Here is a 22,205-nt window from a genome sequence, read left to right as displayed (position 1 = left end):
TACACAAATGAATGATTTTTGAACAATACTTAAAAGAAAACGTTTTAACTACTCCTCTATTTATTACTTAAAATTTGTTTTAACTATTCCGTTAAGTCCTATGATGTGTTCGATATGTATCACAAATCCGAACGTTTTGTTCCGACATAACCCTCGTGATGTCCGAAAGGTACGTCTATGACTCCGTCCGATTTCATTGATTTGATTTGTCATACGATATGCCTCATCGAGTCTCGGAAATATATATGTTATTTTATTGCATTAGTTTCTCACTACTCCACTCGTGGATGCCTCGATATTTCCCCAGCGAGCCCGAGCCGGGCCGGGGATATGTTCTCGCGTATGCCTGCGTTGTTCGCCGCGCCCGGTGTGAGGGGGCGGTATATACGTACATGGGTTGTGGTGTATGATGTGCCATGTACGCTTATCTTTGATGTACGGTGATTATGTTACGATGTGGCCACTTGGTATGTTCGATCTGTTTCGGAGATATTCCCTACTGAAGTATGATGTGTTTTGGCGCGGGACCGAAGGGAGCGCCTGCTCTCGTTCGCCGAGTCCCGCCCAGCGGGGGCCGGCTTTTGCATATGTTTTGCGATGCATTACGTATGACTTACTCTACGCATTTTTGATTAGCTATGCACCTAGTTCGTTTTCCGCATTACATTTCGATTTTAGTTTTGTTTATTACATTTTCTACTTTACATATTCGGTACATTTTCCGTCGACCCCGCTTTCTTCGGGGGGCCGCGTTTCGTGCCGCGCGGTACGAACGGCGGTTTGAGGATCCGTTGCTTGGGTTGTCTGCTCGAAAATTTGTTAAAGTGCTCCTTTCTCGGAGCCCATATTTGATATGAGATTTTCTGTTATATGTACGTATTTATTACGAGGTACGGCGGGGCCCCGTCCCGTCATATGATTATGTTTTGTTCGTAGAGGTACGTAGAACATGTGGTGTGGGTTACGCATATATGTTTCGTGAGATTTGCGAACGTTTAGAGTTTATTTATGTTTTGTGACGGCCTTATCGGCCTTCGTGCGTCATATTCACGACATCATTAAACTATGATTTACGTTTATTTTTAATATTTTGCTAATTTAGGTTAAGGTACGTATGAGTGTCCAACTAGGGCACGTGTCGCGGCCTACGGAGTTGGGTCGTGACAATTGGGAAGGACCGTACCGAGTCACTGGAATAACCGGGAAAGGTCCTTATCAGGTCGAAAATGAAGACGGATAACAACTGAAACACAACTGGAATGTAGCTCACCTAAAATGATATTCTTTTGTTAAAGTCAGAGACAACGAAAGACACGACGGAAGCTGGGAAGTCATAGACTTAGGGACGAAAGCACGTCTTTGCACTCTTTTTCCCTTTGACCGTTTTGTCCCGAAGTGGGTTTTTGGCAAGGTTTTTGATGAGCGGCGGAAACGGCGTGCTACGCAAATAGAGCATGCGATCAAATCTACGGAGACCGAGGGCCGCACATACCAGGCTAATAGTACCCGAGCTCTCATACTTCGGACTCGAGTACTAGGGGACTATTAGACTCGAGTACTAGGGGACTATTATACTAAGTGATAACTATGTAAAAGCCAAGGCTTGAACGATAGGATCAGATATAAGGACCAAACGATCGATTGAATAGTGTCCAATTAGTTTGTTCTTGCCATGGCAGCAATTGCGGATAAATCTCCGGTCGGTTTTTCAATAAAAAATCTTACTTCGATCACAATGATCCAATGTTGCTAGATACTGAAAGGCTATGGCCTAAACGATTAAAGACTACGGTCTAGAAAGCATACACAATGCTAAAAAAGCTATGGCCTAAACGGTTAAAGACTACGGTCTATAAAACATGAAGATTACGGTCTTAAAACACAAAAAATATCGTTATCCGGTCTGTCTTGCAATTTATAAATAAAGCTGTTATACCCTATTTTAACCAGGGTCAAAATAGTTTACAACATCTGGGTAATTACGGGGTTAATTAAAGTTAAGAGTCGCCACCTAATTATTTACGGTGAATTAGGGCACCTAAGGTTAATTAAAGTAATTATCTAAAGTTGATTTTATTTAAAGTCTACGAAACCAAAATTCTGGGTAAGGGTTCAACTAACTTAAAGGGAAGGTATTAGGCATCCTCTAAGTTCCATTAATAATGGTTAATCCGACCGGACTTATAGTTAATTAGGCTAAGTGTAAATATAGTATTATAGAAAAGAACGTAACTTTATAAGTATGACTAAAGTTGTAAATAGATATGTAAGAATGCTGTTTGAAATAGGACTTGTAGAAAATAATAATTTGTATAAAAGAGTACTTCTAATGCTATTAAAAATATGACTCGTGAATGCCCTTAAGACTTTTAGGCGAGAGTATGATAATGCTTGTTTAAATAATACTCATAAATATTACTAAGGCTTAAAAAGATGCAGTTTTGAGTAAAGCTTGTACCAAATGTAATAATCTTACGTAAAAAGGGAACTTCAGATGCCAAAAATAAACTTATAAATGTTGCTAAGGTTTGGAATAATAATGTCATTGAAACTTGCAAAATATGAATAAATTTCGCATAATTAGAAGGTTTTACAAAGACTAGCCAATTTAAACTTGGGATAAATTACATTATATGAATAAAATGATATAGAAAATCTAGACTTATTTTAAAATAAAATGCATAAAAGTAATGGATGTTCTTCCTCTGACTTCATTTAACTGTATTCAACTAAAATATGTATAATCTGATAAATCTTGAAGAAATTATTTACAAAAGTCATTGAATTTATATTTGTGTATTAGTAGCGTTTTGAAATCTTAAGATAGTAAGAATAAAATATGATTCCATTGACTCAGTGCATAATCACGCTATTTGCAAACTAATAAGTAAAATAAATATTAGATGCTATAAATAGTTTGAACATAAAAGGGAAGATGAAGCTTATGGAATTAATCGGTCTCTTTTTTAATTAACTACCCTTTGACTAAACTACTAATTCCGCTAAGGTTCATCTTAATCTAAGCAATTAACATAAGTAAAGTGTTAGTTAGGTAATTACAAATTAAATGCACAAAGTAAAATAAGATGGTGGAATAAATGATTTAAAGGGGGGGCTCAGCCCATTGTAAAAACTGCTACTGTTCACCGCCACTGTTATGGGCCTCAGCCCAGAATTTTATTTTCGGCTGCGGGTGGGCTGACTCGATAGGAGAATTTTGTTGGGCTTTTAGCCCAACATCGAATGCAGGAAGAGACAAGCCCTCGGACTCGTGTGCGAGGTCATGCATAAAATGAAAGGAAAAGAATTAGTATATGTATAAGTGTTTTAAACTAAAGTGCGGATAGCTCATAAAATGACGAGGACACAAGCCAAACAGCTATGTAATTCAGAGGAAGTAGAAGCAAACTTAAGAAGAACTTTCAGGCCCAAACTAAATAAATAACAATAAAGGAGATAAAGGAGAATTTAGGCCCAAACAGGTCACATAACCTAACCAAATAGACTGGGCTAAATAGAAATCAGCTTTAACATATAAACAGAGGCCCAATCAGGCAGAAAGAAAGAAATAAGCCCAAAGATTGAACATACCCAACAATAGTTTATACTATTAGGGTGATATGCTCCATATATATTGAATATATAAGATTGAATATTCTCTATATATGAGTATATCCCTTTGATATACCACAAAGCATCAATCATACAAAGAGCAAATAGCAAAAGAAACATGCTAAGACCTCAAATGTTTAAAGTTTCACTCAGATCCAGTTAAGCGAAATCAAGGAGGGGACAATATACAAGACAAGCACCAACAGGATAGTGATATACACAGATTTCTAGTTATTTTTTATCACTCCTAGGATCCCGCAGGGCATGGATTCACATGTTAATACTCCAAACTTCATACATGCTTCACGACTCGTGTTCAGTCCTATTTAATAGCCATGCAGGGAGGGATACACATATGCAGTATCCTAGTTAACAGAATGAGCTTTTGGAGCATAAGTGTAAACCGAACAGTCAGCAGGCATAACATTTGATCATGCAAACAGGCCTTTGGCATTTTCCTTTTTAACATATTAGCTAGACATAGCAATCTCAACATTCTTACAAGTCCAAACAAACATTATACAAGGGCATATACCCATCTAATTCTCGAGTCTTCTTAAGTGAGCCTAATCAGGTTCTAATTTAATAAGAAATGATCACATAGCACACAACTGGCAAGTTTTGTCAACAAGGGACTTCAAACAACATTACAAGACTCAATAGAGCATTGGTATAAGTTCACAGAGGCTGAAGTTAAATTCAAAATCCTTTCAATCCCTTTAAAACACATTCTGAAACTTTTGATACTACCAACAACAAACCAAATGGCATAGGCCTTATATTTGAAACAGAGTTCATTAAGGGAGCATACAAATGGTCTGGTTCCTCTATTAAGTCAAGTAAATGTCATTTCTAGCTTCAATGGATACAGTTCCAAGTCCAGTAGATATAAGGGTTCCATTTTACCACCAATAACACATTTTGAGAACAGTACTTGACTCAAGCAACACATCACAGAGACACTATTCTAGTATAAATACATAGGTCACGAATGACTCTAAACTTAACTTAAACAGGTACAGACATGTCTCAGGCAGTCAAATGCTTAAAACCAGACAAAGAATTGAATGACTAATCATGGTGTCAAACATGAAAGCTTACACACTGTCTAATGTATATTTAACCATATTGATCAAGTCCAACACACATTAATCCAGATTTGATACAAGTAGTTAATAGGATAACCCATCATAGCAAATTTTAACCATAGTAGCAAACTTCTAGGTCATAACTGAACATAAGACTCATCAAATGTCATAGCAGTGAACCAACAAACCCAGGTTCAGAGGACAGGCAATGTTTAACCTCATTCTTCCAAACCATACTTTAAAAAAAAAATAGCATAGGTATGATACTATTCTTATTATGCTCTAATCTGATAAGATTCAAACTAAACACCTCTTTAAATACCCAGGAACATGATTTAGCTTAAACCGAAAGCATGATTCAACAAACTTGGATGCCTACCTTTAACACACTTAACCTTTTACCATATTGTCAACTCATTCGACCAGATTATGATACTATATTTGCCATAATGAAAGGACTAACTGAATCAATATTCAAGCAACAACAAGCTAGTCTAACACATCCCCTTGCAACCAGATCAGAAGTCAAACACCAAAGATTTTATATACTAACAAACTGCAATTCAAGCCCTACTCCTTATATCGACATTATCATATAAGACTGAACCCGACAAGGACTACAAATAAATACTTCATTACTCTAAACTAATCCTAACGACAAAACAGACCAACACTCAACACACCAGACATTTGGCTAAACACGACTTAACACAAAATCGAATGAAAACACCAATTAAGATATGGAGGAAAATTACCTTTCTCGAGTGCAGTGAAAAGGGATTCAAGTCCGATCTACCCTCGATTTTAAAGTACCAACAGAAGGGTAATCGACTTAATCTTTCAAACTGAGTAAAAATGTAAATAAATTCAGGAAAATGTTCAGGCGGCTGAAGGAACTCTCCCCTTTGGATCAAAACACCAGTATTTATAGAGTGATTTCTAGGGTTCTTTTTGGGTCTTTGAATTCACCATTTAGGCGAGATTTCAAGTGATATCCGTTTGAATTTCGAACTGAATCTTTAAAGCTGCTCCTCTTTCAGAAATTTCAGAGGCATTTTTCGTCGTTTGTGTTGACTCAATCGTTGAAGATAGGAGAGAGATATTACACGAGATGGGGTAAGCAAAAGTCTGTGATGGTAAAAAGGGATTTGTTCCTTTGCTGGAAATGGAGAGGGAAGCGAGAAGAGACGAGAGGGAGCGAGAGAGGAGAGAGAAACGAGAAAGAGATGCGGGTGAAGATGAGAGAGAGAAAGAGACGTGGTTGTGGAAGAAAAAGAAAGAGATATTTTAGGTTTTAAGTGAAGTGGGCCGCTAATTTTTATTCTCACATGCTAAAATGTAGAATTTCAATTTCTATTTTACAAACAATAAACATGAAGCCGTTACCGTTTATTCATTCTATAGCCATGAGATAATATGTAATTTTCTCTATTGTAATAATGAAAATCATAAAGGTGCTCCTTTTTTCTTAACTAATAAGAGCTTGATTATGTTCCCTTTCATTGTAAAAATACTTGACATGGTTTTTTATTTATTTTAAGAACTCAATCACTCAAAGATTGAAACATAACTCGTGAAACATAACAGTTGTTAAAGAAAATGGAAAGAAGTAAAGAACACAGGCTTAAAAAAAGGACAAGCATCGTGGGCCCACAATTAAAACTGATTCGATGTCAAGGGATAAACGTATGTCCACCATGCATTATACTATACCCCTGGTTCGATCAAGTTTCCGTGTTCGACAAATCGTTGATGACCATTTCGATTTAACTTTCTAAAATTCAAAACTCCATCCATTCTAGGTTCAATTCATCACGTTCGTTTTTATAGATATTTCTTTTTTATTCTCACATGCTAAAATGTATTTCAATTTCTATTTTACAAATTTAACATGAAGTAACTTTATTCATTCTATTAGAGATAATATGTAATTTTCTCTAAATTGTAATAATGAAAATCATAAAGGTGCTTGCCGTCTATCTTAACTAATAAGAGCTTGATTATGTTCCAATTGTAAAAAACTTACATGGTTTTTTTGATTTTAAGAACTCAATCACTCAAAGATTGAAACATAACATAAAAATAGCACTATGTTAAAGAAAAGCTTGAAAGAACTTGTGCAAAAAAAATCAAAGTAGCAAACAATTAAAGGCATATACAATTAGTCATATTAGTCACTAGTGGCATATAAAGGCGGTTTGTTATGATATTAAGTTGATAATTAAAATGTCAAAACGTTATGTAATATTAGCAATTGCATTAACAATATCGAAATCGGTTATTATCCAAATTGAATACCCAATATACCCCTTTTCATTCGGTACCGGAATTAGTGGACCTTATCGCTCTTCCATATATTAGGAATTAGTTATGGAAGGCCCGTGCTAAGTTCGGATCCAAACTCAAAATATAAAAGTAGAATCTTTTATTGAATAAGTATAACCTGCTATTTTCTCTATCCCAATTTATATGATGCGCATTCTTTTTTAGTCTGTACCAAAAAGAATAATGCATTTCTCTATTTAGAAATAATCTAACTTAAAACTTCCCCTTTTATACTTAATGAAATAATTTACAACCACACAAATATCTATGACTTGTTTTAGGCCACAAGTTTCAAAAGTCCTTCTTTTCTTTCTTAAATTTCGTGTCTAATCAAACTGTATCACATAAATTGGGACAGAGGGAGTACATTTTTCTACCGGATAACTAATTTAATGTTTTTGTAGGTTAATGATATCTTATTAATAAGTTTTATAATTATTAAAGTTTCTTCATCACACAATTATTAGATGATTTTTAATGAAAACTTTATTTATGAGGAAGAAAGTTAAGTAGAAAAAATAGCAAATTTCAAAGGGACACAAGTGATTCGATATCCTAAACTAAGATGATAAAGTAGGATAATTACAACTTGCAAAAATCACAAATCAAAAAATATTTTCATATTTTTGTTAATTTGTGAGCGTGTGATTTTATTTATAGATAAAATAAATTTGTTTTGATACTTATTAAATTATGCACTCATTATTTTGTGTTAATGGTTTATGCTGGTTTAATGTGATTTTTACCTTAGTTTTAGACTAAATAATTTTTAAAATTATACCTGATAATCATTTTAGTACAAATTTTTCTAAACATATGAGCTCCGTAAAGTATAAATATAATGTAACAGAAATGCCTACGTGTAAGTAAATAAATTTTCAGAAATTCTCAAATTCAATAATGCAAGTATAAAGTAAAAGAAATGCCTATATGTAAGAATCCACAACTAACGAACCAATAACAGGAGGAAAAAAAAAGTTGGAGGATAATAAGCAACAGATGAAAAAGGAAAAACAAGAGAGCGACAAGAAGTCAAAATATCTAGCGAAGACATGATTGTATTTTTAGGATAATAAATAAGATCAATAGAAGAAAGTGAAATAAGAAATAAGGTAGGTGTTTGTCGGCTTTTAAAAAGTAGACCATAAGAACAAAAAGTAAAGTTGACGCAGGAATACGTAGCTCAGTTGGTTGGCTATCTGAATTTTCACCTTGTTAGTAAGGGTTCGAATCCCCACGTTATAATCTCCTACCGCATTTCCCCTTCTCATACCCCTATGTAATAAAATAATTTTTTTTTTAAAAAGTAAATTTGAGTTTAAAAAATAAAATTAGAACCTAGAAATAATTAATTGAAAAGTTTAATATTAATTTGAAAATTTTTGTACTACAAAAGCCTTTGATTCTCCCTTATATATAGTAGTAATATCAATATGTTGATTTAATGACTTGTTTTATGTATATCTTCTTTCGAAAAGGGTAAAACCTGAGAGCATAATAAATGTTTGGTAATTGAGTAAAAAGTTACTAAGGACACGTGGCTACAAAAAGTCCTCAAATTTTAGCTCTGTGTGGCTGACAGATCAACAGACAATTTATAATTCTTCTAATTTGTACCGTCCGATCTCTGATGCTAGAATGGCAAAAAAAACTGGTCTCTAATTGATCACTGAGGATATGTGGGGTTATAAAGATGGTCCTTAAAATTCTTGCAAGGTCCAAACTACCCTTCGTGAGGACAACAAAAACGCTTCTTTTTGGCTGAAAAGTAAAAAATAAACATTTAGAGCTAACTTTTCCAATTAGTATGAACCATACACTTCAACGTCAGTGGCCCAAACCTGACCGAGTCAAAGTAAACTGTACTGTTCATCAATCACTGTGACCAGAATTTCGAAGAAACTTCCACATTCTCTTTACTACTACTATATCATGGACTCATGGTGTATGAAGAAATTACTCAAAATTCGTTAATACTTTAGAGATAAAATTAGTCTTCAAGCATGGCAGATTTCTTAGTGATTTTGAGGTTATATGTTGTGCTTCATGTGCTTCTTCATGCTCATGCATGTTGGGAAGAAGAAAAAATTGCTCTTTTGAAACTCAAAGATGCATTCAACTACCCAAATGGGACTGCTCTTTCTATTGGGGTGGCGAAGAAAGAGATTGTTGTAAGTGGGAAAGTGTTGGTTGCAGTGAATTGACGAAGCGTGTGACTAAACTCTCTCTCAATGACACAAGACCAACAAAGTGGACACAATATGAGTTTTGGGACAACAACAATGGTTTCTTCCTGGAATCTTCTTTATTTCATCCCTTTGAGGAGCTGCGTGAGTTAAGATTAGTACGGAACTTCATTGAAGGTGAAATGCCTCTTCCTTCTTCTAATTATTTTGCAAGCGGATTCATAGTAGCTTATATAGATATGAGTATATTCATATGGTGCAATTAATTAAAGGTCAAACTAGCGAAGTTTTTCTGTAAATTGAAGACATGGATTCTTCAAGTTTGCTGAAATAAATTGGGATAAGACACTATTACCCCCGAACTATATCCGAAATTGCTACGACACACTTTACCTTTTTCAGGGTCCTATTACTCCCCTAAATTTATTTAAAACGGAATAATTATCCCTCTAAACGCTAATGTCTACTCTTATATGGGAGAGTGACATACACTCTCCTTGCCACATGTGTATTTATTTGTTTTAAATTTTTTTTCCAGCTTACGTGTCAATTTTAAAAAAATAAAAAACTGAATTTTCTTTAGAAAAAAATGATTTTTAAAACCCTTTTTAAAAAAAAAAGATAATTTTTTTTTTTTAAAACCCATTTTTTCTTTAAAGTAATTTTTTTTATTTTTTAAAAAAAAATTGAAAATTTGATTTTTTTTAAAAAAATTTTTTTTTTTTTTAAAAAAAAAAAAAAAAAAAAAAAAAACATGGATTAAAAAACTGAATTTTCTTTTAAAAAAAACATCTGATTTTTAAAACCCATTTTAAAAAAAAAAAATGAAATTTTGATTTTTTTTTTTTAAAAACATTTTTGTAAACAAAAAAAAAACATGAAAAAATATGGATGGACTTGTTAAAAATATGGAAAACTTGATTATTTTTTTAAAATGTCTTAAAAAATGTTGATTTTCATGATTTCATTTTCTTAGGAAACTTTTATTTTTCAAATAAAATCCGAAAAAAATATTTTTCTTTTCATAATGTGAAAAAACAGAATTTTTATAAAATTTTGGAAAAATTAATTATTTTTTTTTAAATGTGGAAACCCCATTTTTTAAAACTAAATTTGAAAAACTAGATTTATTTTTATATTTTAAGAAAATACGCCATTTTTTTATGTTTCTACAACCACGTTAATAATTATTCCTTTTAAATAAGTTTAGGGGGTAATTATTCCATTTTAAATAAGTTTAGGGGGTTTAGCTGTAACTTAAGATGTGTCATATGAAAGATTTAGTTCGGGAAAAATGTGACTTATCCCAAATAGATTTATATGGACTATATTTGGAAACAATATAAAAAGTAATCCATAAGTCTCAAATTATGTGAGACCATTTGACTTAGCACGGGATTTAAGAAAAAAAACATCTTTTGAAATTTATGGTCCAAAACAAGCCTTTAATAATTGTGTAGTTATAAACCATCTCATAAGTTAAATTATTTCTAAATATAGAAATATGACACTCTTTTTGAAGTTTTTGTAAAATGGAGAAAAAATTTAATAATTCAAAATATACAAAAAAAATATTTGAAGCGATGGTGCTCAAAGAAATGTCTTATTTGGCTAATAGTGTACGTAAAATGGAAAAGCGGAAGTGACATATATATGGTGCCTATGCTATTTGGAAATGATAGAGGAAGAAGTTTAAGTGTCCATGCTTTTGTTACATTTCATCTTTGATTGATGTAAAGAAATAGATCTGAGTGAAAAGTGGAATAGAGTTTTAAAAATTTTTAACTTTGCAGAAACAATTTGAAAATATTCATTAAATTAAAAATAAATTTTTTGTGGTGGTTGATTTTCCGGCATATGTAACTTTCGTCAAGATGGCTGCTTTTCTCGAGAAGGGCAAAGTTTTTTTACTTAAAGGTTGTGGGTTTTTAACAAAAATAAATTACAAAAAGAACATACCTAGTGTAGTCTCACTAGTAAATCACATCATTCCGGAAAGAAAAAAACGTCAAGAAGTAACGAAACCCAATTCTCTGGTTAAGCAGCTTAACAAAATAACGTCTTCTTGTCATTCTGTATTTAAGGATATCTTGAAGAAGCTAACAACTAATCTTATTATGCCCTTCTTGTCATCTGATCCATACAAGTCCCACTGGCCAGTGATGTTGCCCAAATCCTCTAAATCAAAGTATACACTCTTGTCACTGGAGTACAAGTTCCAAAAAGAAAAGCACACTGATAATTTAAAGCCTCTATACTAAAAGACCAAGATTTATGACTTATCTGACAGAAAAATAAATTAACATGCAGTAATAATAATAAAAAATGAGTATTGAAATTCTTTATATAAATAAAAAATAGTGAATCACATTATCATTACAATTGTACTCGATGAATAGCCATCTTTTGAAAACGATCAATGATTGCTTCATTAGGTACACTTTCAAAAACTTCATTCTCTATATAACAATCTAAAAGTAATAATTTATTGGTTGATTTCTTTTTAGTTGACTTTGTAATTTTGTTTTCTGAAAAAGAAAAAAGAAGAAAGGAAACGTGGGTTACTCAGCTATCTTAGTCCCTTACTGCGTTTTGCTGGAAAAACTAAAGAAGCAAAATTGAATTTTAAAAAATTGTCCAGCAGGGATCGATCCCGCGCACGCCTGGACGAAACACTCTTCAGGTGTCCCCTCTTAGCCATTAAACCATGCGGACTTTTAGTTGTGTGTTCCAAACACAAAATAATTATCCTCTACTAAAAGATCTAATCAAACATTATCTTCCTTTTTTAGCTGTAACTTAAGGATAGATCTGCATTCATGAAAGAGCATCCTGCAACTGTTCTAATATCTTGATGCTTTGTTAACTTTTTACCTGGGAAAAAAAAAAAAAACTCAAAATTTTACAGATGATTATGCAATTTCCTTGATTGATTTTATACAGGCTTTAATGGAGTGCTGAGGTTAAAAAAATTACAAATGTTGGATCTGAGTTTCAATCGGCTCACAGAAATTCCATCCCTCCGTGGCATGGTGTCTTTGAAGTTTTTGAACTTTGCAGTCAATAATCTGAAAAATTTGTCCACATTTCAAGGTAATGAAGCAAATTTTTAACTTTCTCTTTTGTTTTTCACCTGGAAAAAAACTTAAATTTGTACAGATGATCATGCAATTTTCTTGATTGATTTTATACAGGCTTTAATGGAGTGCTGAGGTTAAAAAAATTACAAATGTTGGATCTGAGTTCGAACGGGCTCACAGAAATTCCATCCTTCCGTGGCATGGTGTCTTTGAAGTTTTTGTACCTTAGAAACAATGATCTGAAAAATTGGTCCTCATTCCAAGGTAACGAAGCCTTCTTCCTGGGGAAAATTGACAGAGCCTTCGCCAGTTGTATCATTACACTTAATGACTTGTTTGTTCACAGAGTTGACAACTTTGAGGGGCCTGGAGATGCTTGACTTGAGTTATAATGAGATTGCTGGTGAGATGCCTCCATCTCTTGGGGCCATGACATCTTTAAAGAGCTTATCATTTAGTGGCAATGAATTAAATGGCTCTTTCCCGGAGGAAGGTGTGCTCTCATTGCTCTAGATACTCAATTTAATTTACATTATCCGTATATATGAGCTCTTAGATGATTTCCAATGGTTGGATATTTAACCAATGACAGATGTTTCTTTTAAGATTGATATATATATATATATACTAGTATCTGGTGTATCCCATGCTAATCAATACAAACACATTAAAATTGTATAAATAATATTAGAATAGTGTGACTTATATTGAATTTAAAGGAGGAAAATACAAGATCAAAATGGTGAATGGTGAGTCTATTCAACTACTAATATTTATTATTATTGGAGAAAATAATAGTATTGAAAATATGATATCTTTGAAAGATAATATTTCTTACTTATTAAAATTATTAATTGTATTTTTTTAAGTCCTTGAACAAAGATTACAATATATAAACAATTTATAGGGTTTGTATACACGAAGTTTTTGAATTAAGGATTTATAGGTTTGACCAAAAAAAAAAAAAAAAAGAGTAAAATCCAAGCCCAATGAAAAGAAAATTTTAAAACATCACATAAATACACAAATAGGGATCTGGAGAAATAAAACTCTTATACATCATTAGATAAAACTTACGAACTTTTCATTCTCCCAAAATTTAATCTCAGAGATCTTACAACTTCTTGTTGTATGTTATACTGTCATTTTTTTTACAGAACTTAGAATGACGTAAGAGATGAGTTAAAGTGGAGTTTCTTAGTCTTTTAAATCTTTGAAAACCCCTTTACGTGACAAAAGAGAAAAGAACTCTTGAGGCTTTGCTCCAACAATTAGAAAGAATCATTATATGAGGCTAAGAATGACACCAATGGTCAATGTAGACGTTGCAGATGGAGTCCGACTCTTTACAGGCTTTAGTTGCACTACTTCAAATGTCGTATTTATTGATTTAGACTTGAACAACACTCCCTGCATAATTAGATGTTAGAACAACCGATGATGTTAGTATCACGAATCAGGAAATTTAAAAAAAAAAAATCAGTTAATGTACACAAAAGCATGTTGATAATGAATTTTCAACCTACCATTTTGAGGAATCATTCTTTTGTTCTCGATATTTGATGGCGACTTTGTATCTAATCGTTCAACATCTTGTGAGTGTCGATCCTGGATTTCATGGTCAGGGGTCTTGGGATTAATTTTATGTTATATAGTATCTTTCTCAGCACCAAAAGAGGTGGTGATGTTATGAACTTGAAAAGGATAATAAGCAATATAGCTTAACTCTTCACACTTTGTAGTGATCTACAAAAATAATATTTTTTGTTAGTAAAAACTATGAATAGTTGGGGTACGATAATTGAGACTTTTAGATGAGCCATGAATATACACAGAAACTTGATAAAATTATGAATTGAAGTTAATTGAAAAACCAATTGAAGTCAAGCTCCTAAAGGAAATTACCAAACAATCTTACGACACATGAGCAAAGGAATAAAAAAATCTAACCACAAATGGGAAAGAAGCAAAGAAAGTACAATCATACATGTGTATCTTGCTTTCTCACAGTGGTATACGAAAGCTATAAAGCTTTCTTAAATTTATTTGGTCATAAATGAGAGTATTTAGGGACCATTAGTGAGGAATATGAAAAGAATTATAAATAGGTGCTTTCGTTAACACATGAAACGGTGGGATAATGAATAAGAAGAGGGACAGTTCATATTCAGTGGCTATTAGTTATAGTTTTGCTGCTTGTAAATATTGAATCAATGCTATTATTATATGAAACGTTTTGGAGCAATAGTTATTAGACTTTCATATATATAAAATATTGACAGATTAATCAATAGAAGATTTTTTTTTTTTTTTTTTAGTTAAGGGTAAAAATGTCACTGATCAACTTGTGATGGGCTTTTTTGTAATTCAACTTTTAGCTTAGAGTCTTCCCACTTTTAGTATAGTATGATATGATGATATGATATGATACACACACACATCATAAGTTGCATTAGTTATTCATACTAAATTTTAAAAAAAAAAAAAATGCATGTGTGGTTAGAGGTGAAAATGGAGTGGTAGGAAGAGGGGAAGTAAAACTAAGGGAAACCCATTGCCTTGTTTGTCAATTTCTCCTGGGGCAGGGCGTGTTAAAGTGGATTTGTCAATTGCTTAATAGTCATGCAGTTAGGACTTCTTAAATTTATTTGTCTTCAATCTTAAAATGGAGTGAGATTGGTAAACAAAAAGAGTTATCCTTGCTATCCAAATAGGCTAAGCTATTACTTGTCATGTCTAGAAATTTAAATCCCCCCTTCCCTCCCTTGCCTGGGTATTTTATGAAAAAAGATTTCGTTGCTCTCATTTTTGTGGTCAATGACCATGCAATTTTTCGCCTTTCAGGTTTATGTAATTTGAAAAACCTCCAAGAGTTGGATATTAGCCGAAACAGCTTCAAAGGATCTATTCCTCCATGTATCAGCAATTTAACATCCCTCCGTCTCCTCAAACTTTCTGAAAATAACCTTTCGGGAACCATTCCTTCTGATCTCCTTAGGCTCAAGTCCCTCGAATACCTTTCCCTTTCTCTGAACCATTTTGAAGGGTCCATCTCATTGAGTTTATTTGCTAACAACTCCAATCTTGAGGTTCTTGAACTTGATAGCCTTAACAACGAGTTGCATGTAGACACAGAAAATACACCCTGGAAACCTCTATTTCAGCTAAAAGTCCTACGACTATCAAACTGCAATCTCAATGAGCCAAGTAGATCTATTCCGAGCTTTCTTTTGACCCAGCATGATTTAAGAGTTGTTGACCTCAGTTACAATGCCATGGTTGGAGAGCTTCCCACTTGGTTACTGAAAAATAACACAAGATTGGAGTTCCTTAGTCTTGCTCAAAACTTATTCACCGGTCAATTTATGTTACCTGCTGATTCTAAAGATCTTGATTTGTTTTGGCTTGATGTGTCTAAGAATGATATTCAGGGCCCCCTTCCTGCATCTATTGGCCAAATATTCCCAAATTTGTGGTATTTGAACATGTCTGGAAACTCATTTCAAGGTAATATTCCTCATTCAATCGGCAACATGAATAAGTTGCATTCATTGGATCTGTCGAGCAACAACTTCACTGGAGAATTACCCGAACATTTGTTTATGGGCTGCAAGGAATTGAATATGCTGAAGCTTTCACATAATAAGCTGCAGGGTCAGTTATTTCCCAAAAAATGGAACCTCACAAGGCTCTTGGGTGTTGCATTTAGATAATAATCTCTTTTCCGGACAGTTGTTACCTGGACTTGTTACAAGCTCCTACTTGAAAGTGTTGAATCTAAGCGATAACTTGATCTCGGGAAAACTACCTGATTGGATAGGGGACTTTTCTTCCCTTTCGTTCCTTGTTGCGTCCAGGAACTTGTTCAAAGGTCCTATACCAGTGGGCTTTTGCAGACTTGTTGAACTGATAGTATTAGACCTTTCATGGAATAGTCTTTCTGATAAAATACCTCCTTGTTTCAATTTATCATCACTAAGTTATTTAAGCCTTCACAAAAATGAACTGTCAGGACCTTTGCCAGGAGCTCTTTATAGATCATCTTCCCTTGTGACACTGGATATTGGGGATAATAAACTATCAGGGGAAATTCCAAAGTGGATCAACCTACTCCAAAATTTGAGGTTTCTTTTATTAAATAGAAACAATTTTGTAGGTTCCATTCCTTTTCAGCTATGTCAGCTTCACAACATCAGCATACTGGATCTTTCTTTCAATAGCATTTCTGGTCTAATACCTTCATGTTTGAATGATATACCATTTGGTCATAGAAAAGCACATGATCAAACCTTTGAAAATGTGGCATTTGTTTGGAGTTTTTTAGACTTGAACTACGAATATCAAAGCATACTTCGTATAGATCAATATGTTATAGATGAAGTTCAGTCATCACATGTGGTAGAAATAGAATTTATCTCAAAGAGTAGGCCTGATTCATACAAAGGAAGCATCTTGGATTTCATGTCGGGGATCGATTTTTCTAGGAATAGATTGACAGGTCCAATTCCTTCTGAACCTGGGTTCCTAAGTGATATTCATACTTTAAATTTATCACATAATCAACTGAATGGATCCATTCCAAGGACATTTTCCAACATGAAGCAAATAGAAAGCTTGGACTTATCCAACAACAAGTTGAGTGGTGGAATTCCCCCGGATTTGGTTCAGTTAAACTTTCTATCAAAGTTCTCAGTGGCAAACAACAATTTATCAGGACGTGCACCAGATAGGAAGGCTCAGTTTGCAACATTTGATGCTAGCAGCTATGAAGGCAATCCTTTTCTTTGTGGATTACCTCTCCAGGAAAATTGCGGAAGGAGCACAGGCGCAGTATCAGTTCCAAATCCAGGAGATCCGGGAGAAACTGATGATCTGTTCAAAGATTCATTTTTGGAGACTTTTGTTCCATCATGCGTTGTGGCATTCCTGGGAGTTGCTGCTTTTATCTACTTCAACTCCACTTGCAGAATGATTTTTCAGTTTATTGAAGCAAAACTCTCATCTTCCAGATAGATTTGCCTAGTTATTTATTGTACTGGATGAAATAAGTAACTGAGTGTGTGCAAGATTATAGTAAGAAAAACATACTACCTTTTAAGAGATACTTTTGAAATTTCAGCAGTATCTTCAGGGACCTATGTGTTTACTTCTATGGATGCATGTGTGAAAATGTTATAAAGCTCCCTTTCAATCTTTCATAATATCTATAATTAAAAGGTGAGAATCTGCATTGTAGAACAATGACAAGCAACAAGAGCTGTAAGTATACTGTTTAATTTTTATATCCTCCTTTTCTAGTTATGACTGTAAGAATCTGCATGATTTCCTGTTCAAATTAATCTGCTATCAAGCAAGCAACCTGAATCAATTTTCATGGCATTTAAACGTGCAGATTTTGCTATCATAAACTTGTGTAGTAGTAGGGATTGATCCTTCTGTTCATGAAATGTTTTCTTTTCTGGACCAAGTTCAGCAGAAAAACATTTATTCAGTTGAAGCTATCAGATTCTTGTCATTGGTGTGTCCAAACCAATCTTAGTGCCTGAATCTGAATGTCCTTAAGTAAAGGAGCTGAAGTTAGCTGAATCTTAGTGAAGACAGTTAACATTCCCGGGTAAAAATTAACAAGTAGAGATAATCTGGATATGGCCTGTATTCTTGAAGGATTTGATAAGAGTGTGGGAACATTTTTGGAGGATTAAGCAACATAGCTTCCACCGTATTGTCCTGTTTCTTCAGTGCCCATGCATACGTCGCTGAAGTTCTTACAATGGTATGTCCATTGTTTATATCATATTGCTTTTACCTACATCATTCACAGCGTGATATTTTTCTTGTGTGGTTTTAGCGTTTCCTCATATTGTGCACAAAACGGGATATTTTTTGTTTATACTTACCAGGTGTGCTTTCTCATATTGGTGCTTGCAACTGATTTGATTTATATATGCATATGTTAATGAGTGAAGGAATATATGAATTCATTTTTCACCAATATTGCAAATTTTGTTTCCAGATGTTTGTCCAGCACCTTGAGTTGCTTCTGAAAGCTTGCCTGCCCCATCATGTCTCTTACCATCCATACAATGAGATAACAACTCATGCTTGCTTATCTGTGAGTCTTCGTTCGAATTGATAAATTGCATTTCTAGTTTCTATGATGGATTTTGTTGAATCTTTAACCAGCTTTCATTTTGCAGACTAACATATTTCTCCATTTTTTTGCCTAGTTGTCATTTTTCGTTCTTTATGTTTATCAACTTTTTGTCAAATCCAATATTGTATTTTGTACTTGGGAACAAATAATCTTTCTTCGATGTATAACATATAGTTTTGAGGGTGATAATTTTTTGTTTACAAGAACCCACCCAAATTGTTCTCTTGAAAAGCGTTTCCTTGGAAGAGCATACTTAGAAAAACAAATATATTTGTCCAAAATAAGGTAAATAGATTTTGTTTCTTTAGTGCCATATAAATCCAGCTGAAGATATTATAATGGTACCTAGCTTTTTCCAATATTGCTTTTATCTCACCCACAGCCTGCAGAAACTGTTCTCTTGTGTGGTTTTAGCATTTTCTTAACATTTCAGAGGGCGGAATTCTTTGGTTATATTTACCAGTTGATTGTTTAGGAGTGAGACGTAGTTATTGCTTGTGTATTTACTAGTTGATTTGCGACTTATATGAAAGACTGGCTTCTCTAGATGCTAGTAGCATTGACTAATGGACAGTTTGATCTTTCAATAGTAAGATCAAACTATCCACTGATTTGATTTATGTGTTCATTTTTCATAATGTTGCAAAAATAGTTTCAGATGCTTGTCTAGCATTTTGACTTGTTTTTAAAAGATTTCCTGCTCAATCATGTCTCTTATTGTTCATATAAGGAGATAACAACTCATGCTCGCTTATCTGTGACTCTTCGTTGGAGTAGACACTTGACAAATCGCATTTCTAGTTTTTATTTTGGGTTTTTTGTATCTTGAACCATATTTCATTGTGCAGATTGTAGCTATACATATAACTGCTTCAAGGATTCTCAGAGAATTTCATAGGAGCTAAGTAGCTGCTTCTCTAATGATCAAGGTTCAATTTGTTGTAGTACCTGTGGAATTACTTCTTCTTGTTTGGATGCTGTAAGATATTTCTACTCTCCTATGTCTTTGCTTTGTTTTTCCATTTTTCGTTCTATGTATTCATCAATTTTTTCATCAAATTTAATTAGGATACTTTGTACCTGGGTACGAATTATCTAATCTTCGATGTAACTTATCATTTAGAGCGTGATATTGTATCATAAACACAGAGCATTTGAGGCTTCGCAATGTGAGATCTAGGCTTTTATTTCCCCTTTTTACCCTGCACTTCGTCGTAGAACATTAACATGTTTCCACTTACTTTTCACCTGACTCAAACCTTCAATATACCATTTGGTTGTGGAGGTGCTCGACCACTATAGCAACCTTCTACTGTCACAAAATGAGGTTAAGCCGTTAAGGAACTACTCACTCTGTCTCATTTTATGTGACACTCCTTGTATGTTCCAAAAAGAATAATATCTTTCTATATGTAGAAATAACTCTAACATTAAACTTTCTATTTTTACCTTAATGAGAAAATCTATAGCCACACAAAATGTCTATTGCCTTTTTTCAAATCATAAGTTTCAAAAATAATACCCATATTTTATCTTTTTGCCTTTCTCAAATTGCCAGATGCTATTCGTTGTTGTGTATGTGATTCCGTATAGGTAATGTCTTCTTCTTTAGTTGCTTCTTTATTTTTTCAACTCTCTCTTCTTTTTTTAACTTCTTTTTTGTCGTTTTGAAACAATATTATGCCCATCACGTTTTTGTTTCTAATTTTGACTGCAATTATACTGCTACCGGTAGTTTTTATTTGCTGTTTTTCCTCGGGGTTCAATTCAATCATTTAAAGTGGAGAAAAAGTTTGTAGAACAAATAAAAGAATACATTTATAAGGGAATAATGAGTAATTTTTTTAAAGTTAAGGTTTTAAGTTTAGCTTGGAATATTATTCACCTTAAACTTCATTTCAAAATATTTAATATTGGTTGGGTTTTTTGGCTTTTAGTAAGGACGGTGTTTGGGTTCGATACTTACTTGGAACCTGCTACGGTAGAGTAATGAAGCACCAAACTAGCAAGCGAAGTAGCCTTTTAAGTAGCATATTAAGCCAGTAAAGTGATTTTTCGAAGTAGGTTTGTAATTTAAAAATGATTTGTAATATAGTTATACTATTCTATTCTTTTTCCATATTATAGATATAAAAATTAATTAAAATTTTCGACGAAGCCGTGTCGGATGACACCCTAGTCATAAGATGTGTCCTTAAACTGCTCGGTTTCAAAATTTACTATTGGTTGGAACACAAAATGAGGATTCGATCCTTACATGAATAAATAACAGTGGAAATGGCAAGTGGGGTAGAGTTCTGATACTTTTTGTATGTTTCAGAAACTATTAATCAGCAAAAGGAACAAGGTAAGTTTCTAGTCTCTCTTTTGTAGGGTAATAAGTGGAAGAGATACAGAGGAAACATAGGGTATAAAGATATTGCAACTACATTATTCACTCTCTAATAGTTTAAAGCTTGATAGAAGTTGATAAAATGAATTATGTTAAATCAAGTTATTTGAGATATTGCAACTACATTATTCACTCTCTAATAGTTTAAAGCTTGATAGAACTTGATGAAATGAATTATGTAAAATCAATTTATTTGATAACAAATCTTGATTAACTCTTATTTGGTTCTCTTTGACTGTGTATTAATTAATGCAAGACCTTGTTAAAAGGACCTTTTTCCTCTTCTATTCTTTCTCTTCATCATGGTTTCAGGAGTGCTTTTGTGTTGAATCTTATATGTAACTACGAAAAATGTAACAAGTATAGATAAACATAGAGCTAGATATACATTTCAATACTCACTCTTATCATTTCAGAATCAACAACAACAACAACAACACATCTCTAATAGTTTAAAGCTTGATAGAACTTGATGAAATGATTTGTAAAATCAAGTTATTGAAAATATAAAAAAGTAAACATATAAAAAGACCTTGTTAAAGGATTCAACGTCTAATATATATACATAAAAAATAATTTTAACCTTGTAAAAATAGTATTTTTTTAAAAATGTAACAAGTATCGGATGAAACATAGAGCAGATATGCATTTCAATACTCACTCTATCCGCAATGTACAACAATAACAACAAGATAATTCCAAGATCAAGGCGGGGTCACAACGTCTAACTTATGTATCACCAAGCTTATCCCTTGCTTTTGGTGTACATGTTGAAACTAATATACTAGTGCGAAAAATGCAACAAGTAAATATAGAGTGTTATATATATATATATATATATATATATATATATATATATATATATATATATTTCAGAGCTCACTCTTGATTCAGAATTACAATGTAAGTTGTTACATACCTGCTGAGTTTGTTTCCCCCCGATTGTGAGGGGTATGCATATGTTTGATGTCCATTTATAGTAGATGGTTAATGAGCAAAATTTAATGGAAATTCATCATTACTGCTATTGACTTAAAGGAGCAGAACAAAGAGGCAGAAACGCTGAAGAAGTTGAGAACGTGTAGAGAAATATTACAGGTGGAGGCTATTAAATTAGGCAGGCTGTCGTAAATATTTAAGGTTACTATTTACTACTTTCCTTGAGAATTTGAAATGTGCCAAAGTTTAGGATGTAGGAAAAGGAAAAATGCCATAAATTTTTGGGATAAGAACGTGGGGTTTAGGATGCAGGGAAAATGTCATTAATTACTACTAATTGGGATGAGAACGTGTGATGTAGCAAAATGGCATAAGTTTTAATTGGGATGAGAACGTGTAGGGATTTGAAATGGGTTGTGTGGTATTAAA

The 22,205-nt window shown here is 33.3% G+C and overlaps 1 protein-coding gene across 3 annotated transcripts; it reads left to right on the top strand.

The window, feature by feature from the left end:
- Positions 1-8,831: 8,831 nt before the first annotated feature.
- Positions 8,832-19,645, top strand: LOC132030009 (receptor-like protein 15). Of its 3 annotated transcripts, XM_059419469.1 has the most exons (6): positions 8,840-9,388; positions 12,155-12,304; positions 12,406-12,555; positions 12,638-12,784; positions 15,136-18,064; positions 19,294-19,645. In XM_059419469.1, exons 1-5 carry the CDS (start codon positions 9,094-9,096, stop codon positions 16,002-16,004), a joined length of 1,611 nt encoding a protein of 536 aa, XP_059275452.1. In that variant the 5' UTR covers positions 8,840-9,093; the 3' UTR covers positions 16,005-18,064; positions 19,294-19,645. The 3 variants fall into 3 exon arrangements, with proteins under 3 accessions (XP_059275454.1, XP_059275452.1, XP_059275453.1); XM_059419471.1 differs by lacking the exons at positions 12,406-12,555; positions 19,294-19,645 and having other exon boundaries at positions 8,832-9,388; positions 15,136-17,427; XM_059419470.1 differs by lacking the exons at positions 12,155-12,304; positions 19,294-19,645 and having other exon boundaries at positions 8,843-9,388; positions 15,136-17,427.
- The last annotated feature ends 2,560 nt before the right edge of the window (positions 19,646-22,205 follow it).

The sequence above is a fragment of the Lycium ferocissimum genome, chromosome 9, assembly GCF_029784015.1.
Source record: "Lycium ferocissimum isolate CSIRO_LF1 chromosome 9, AGI_CSIRO_Lferr_CH_V1, whole genome shotgun sequence".
NCBI classification, from domain to species: Eukaryota; Viridiplantae; Streptophyta; class Magnoliopsida; order Solanales; family Solanaceae; genus Lycium; species Lycium ferocissimum.
Note: the sequence above shows the minus strand (reverse complement) of the source record. Positions and strands in the feature narration are given on the sequence as shown.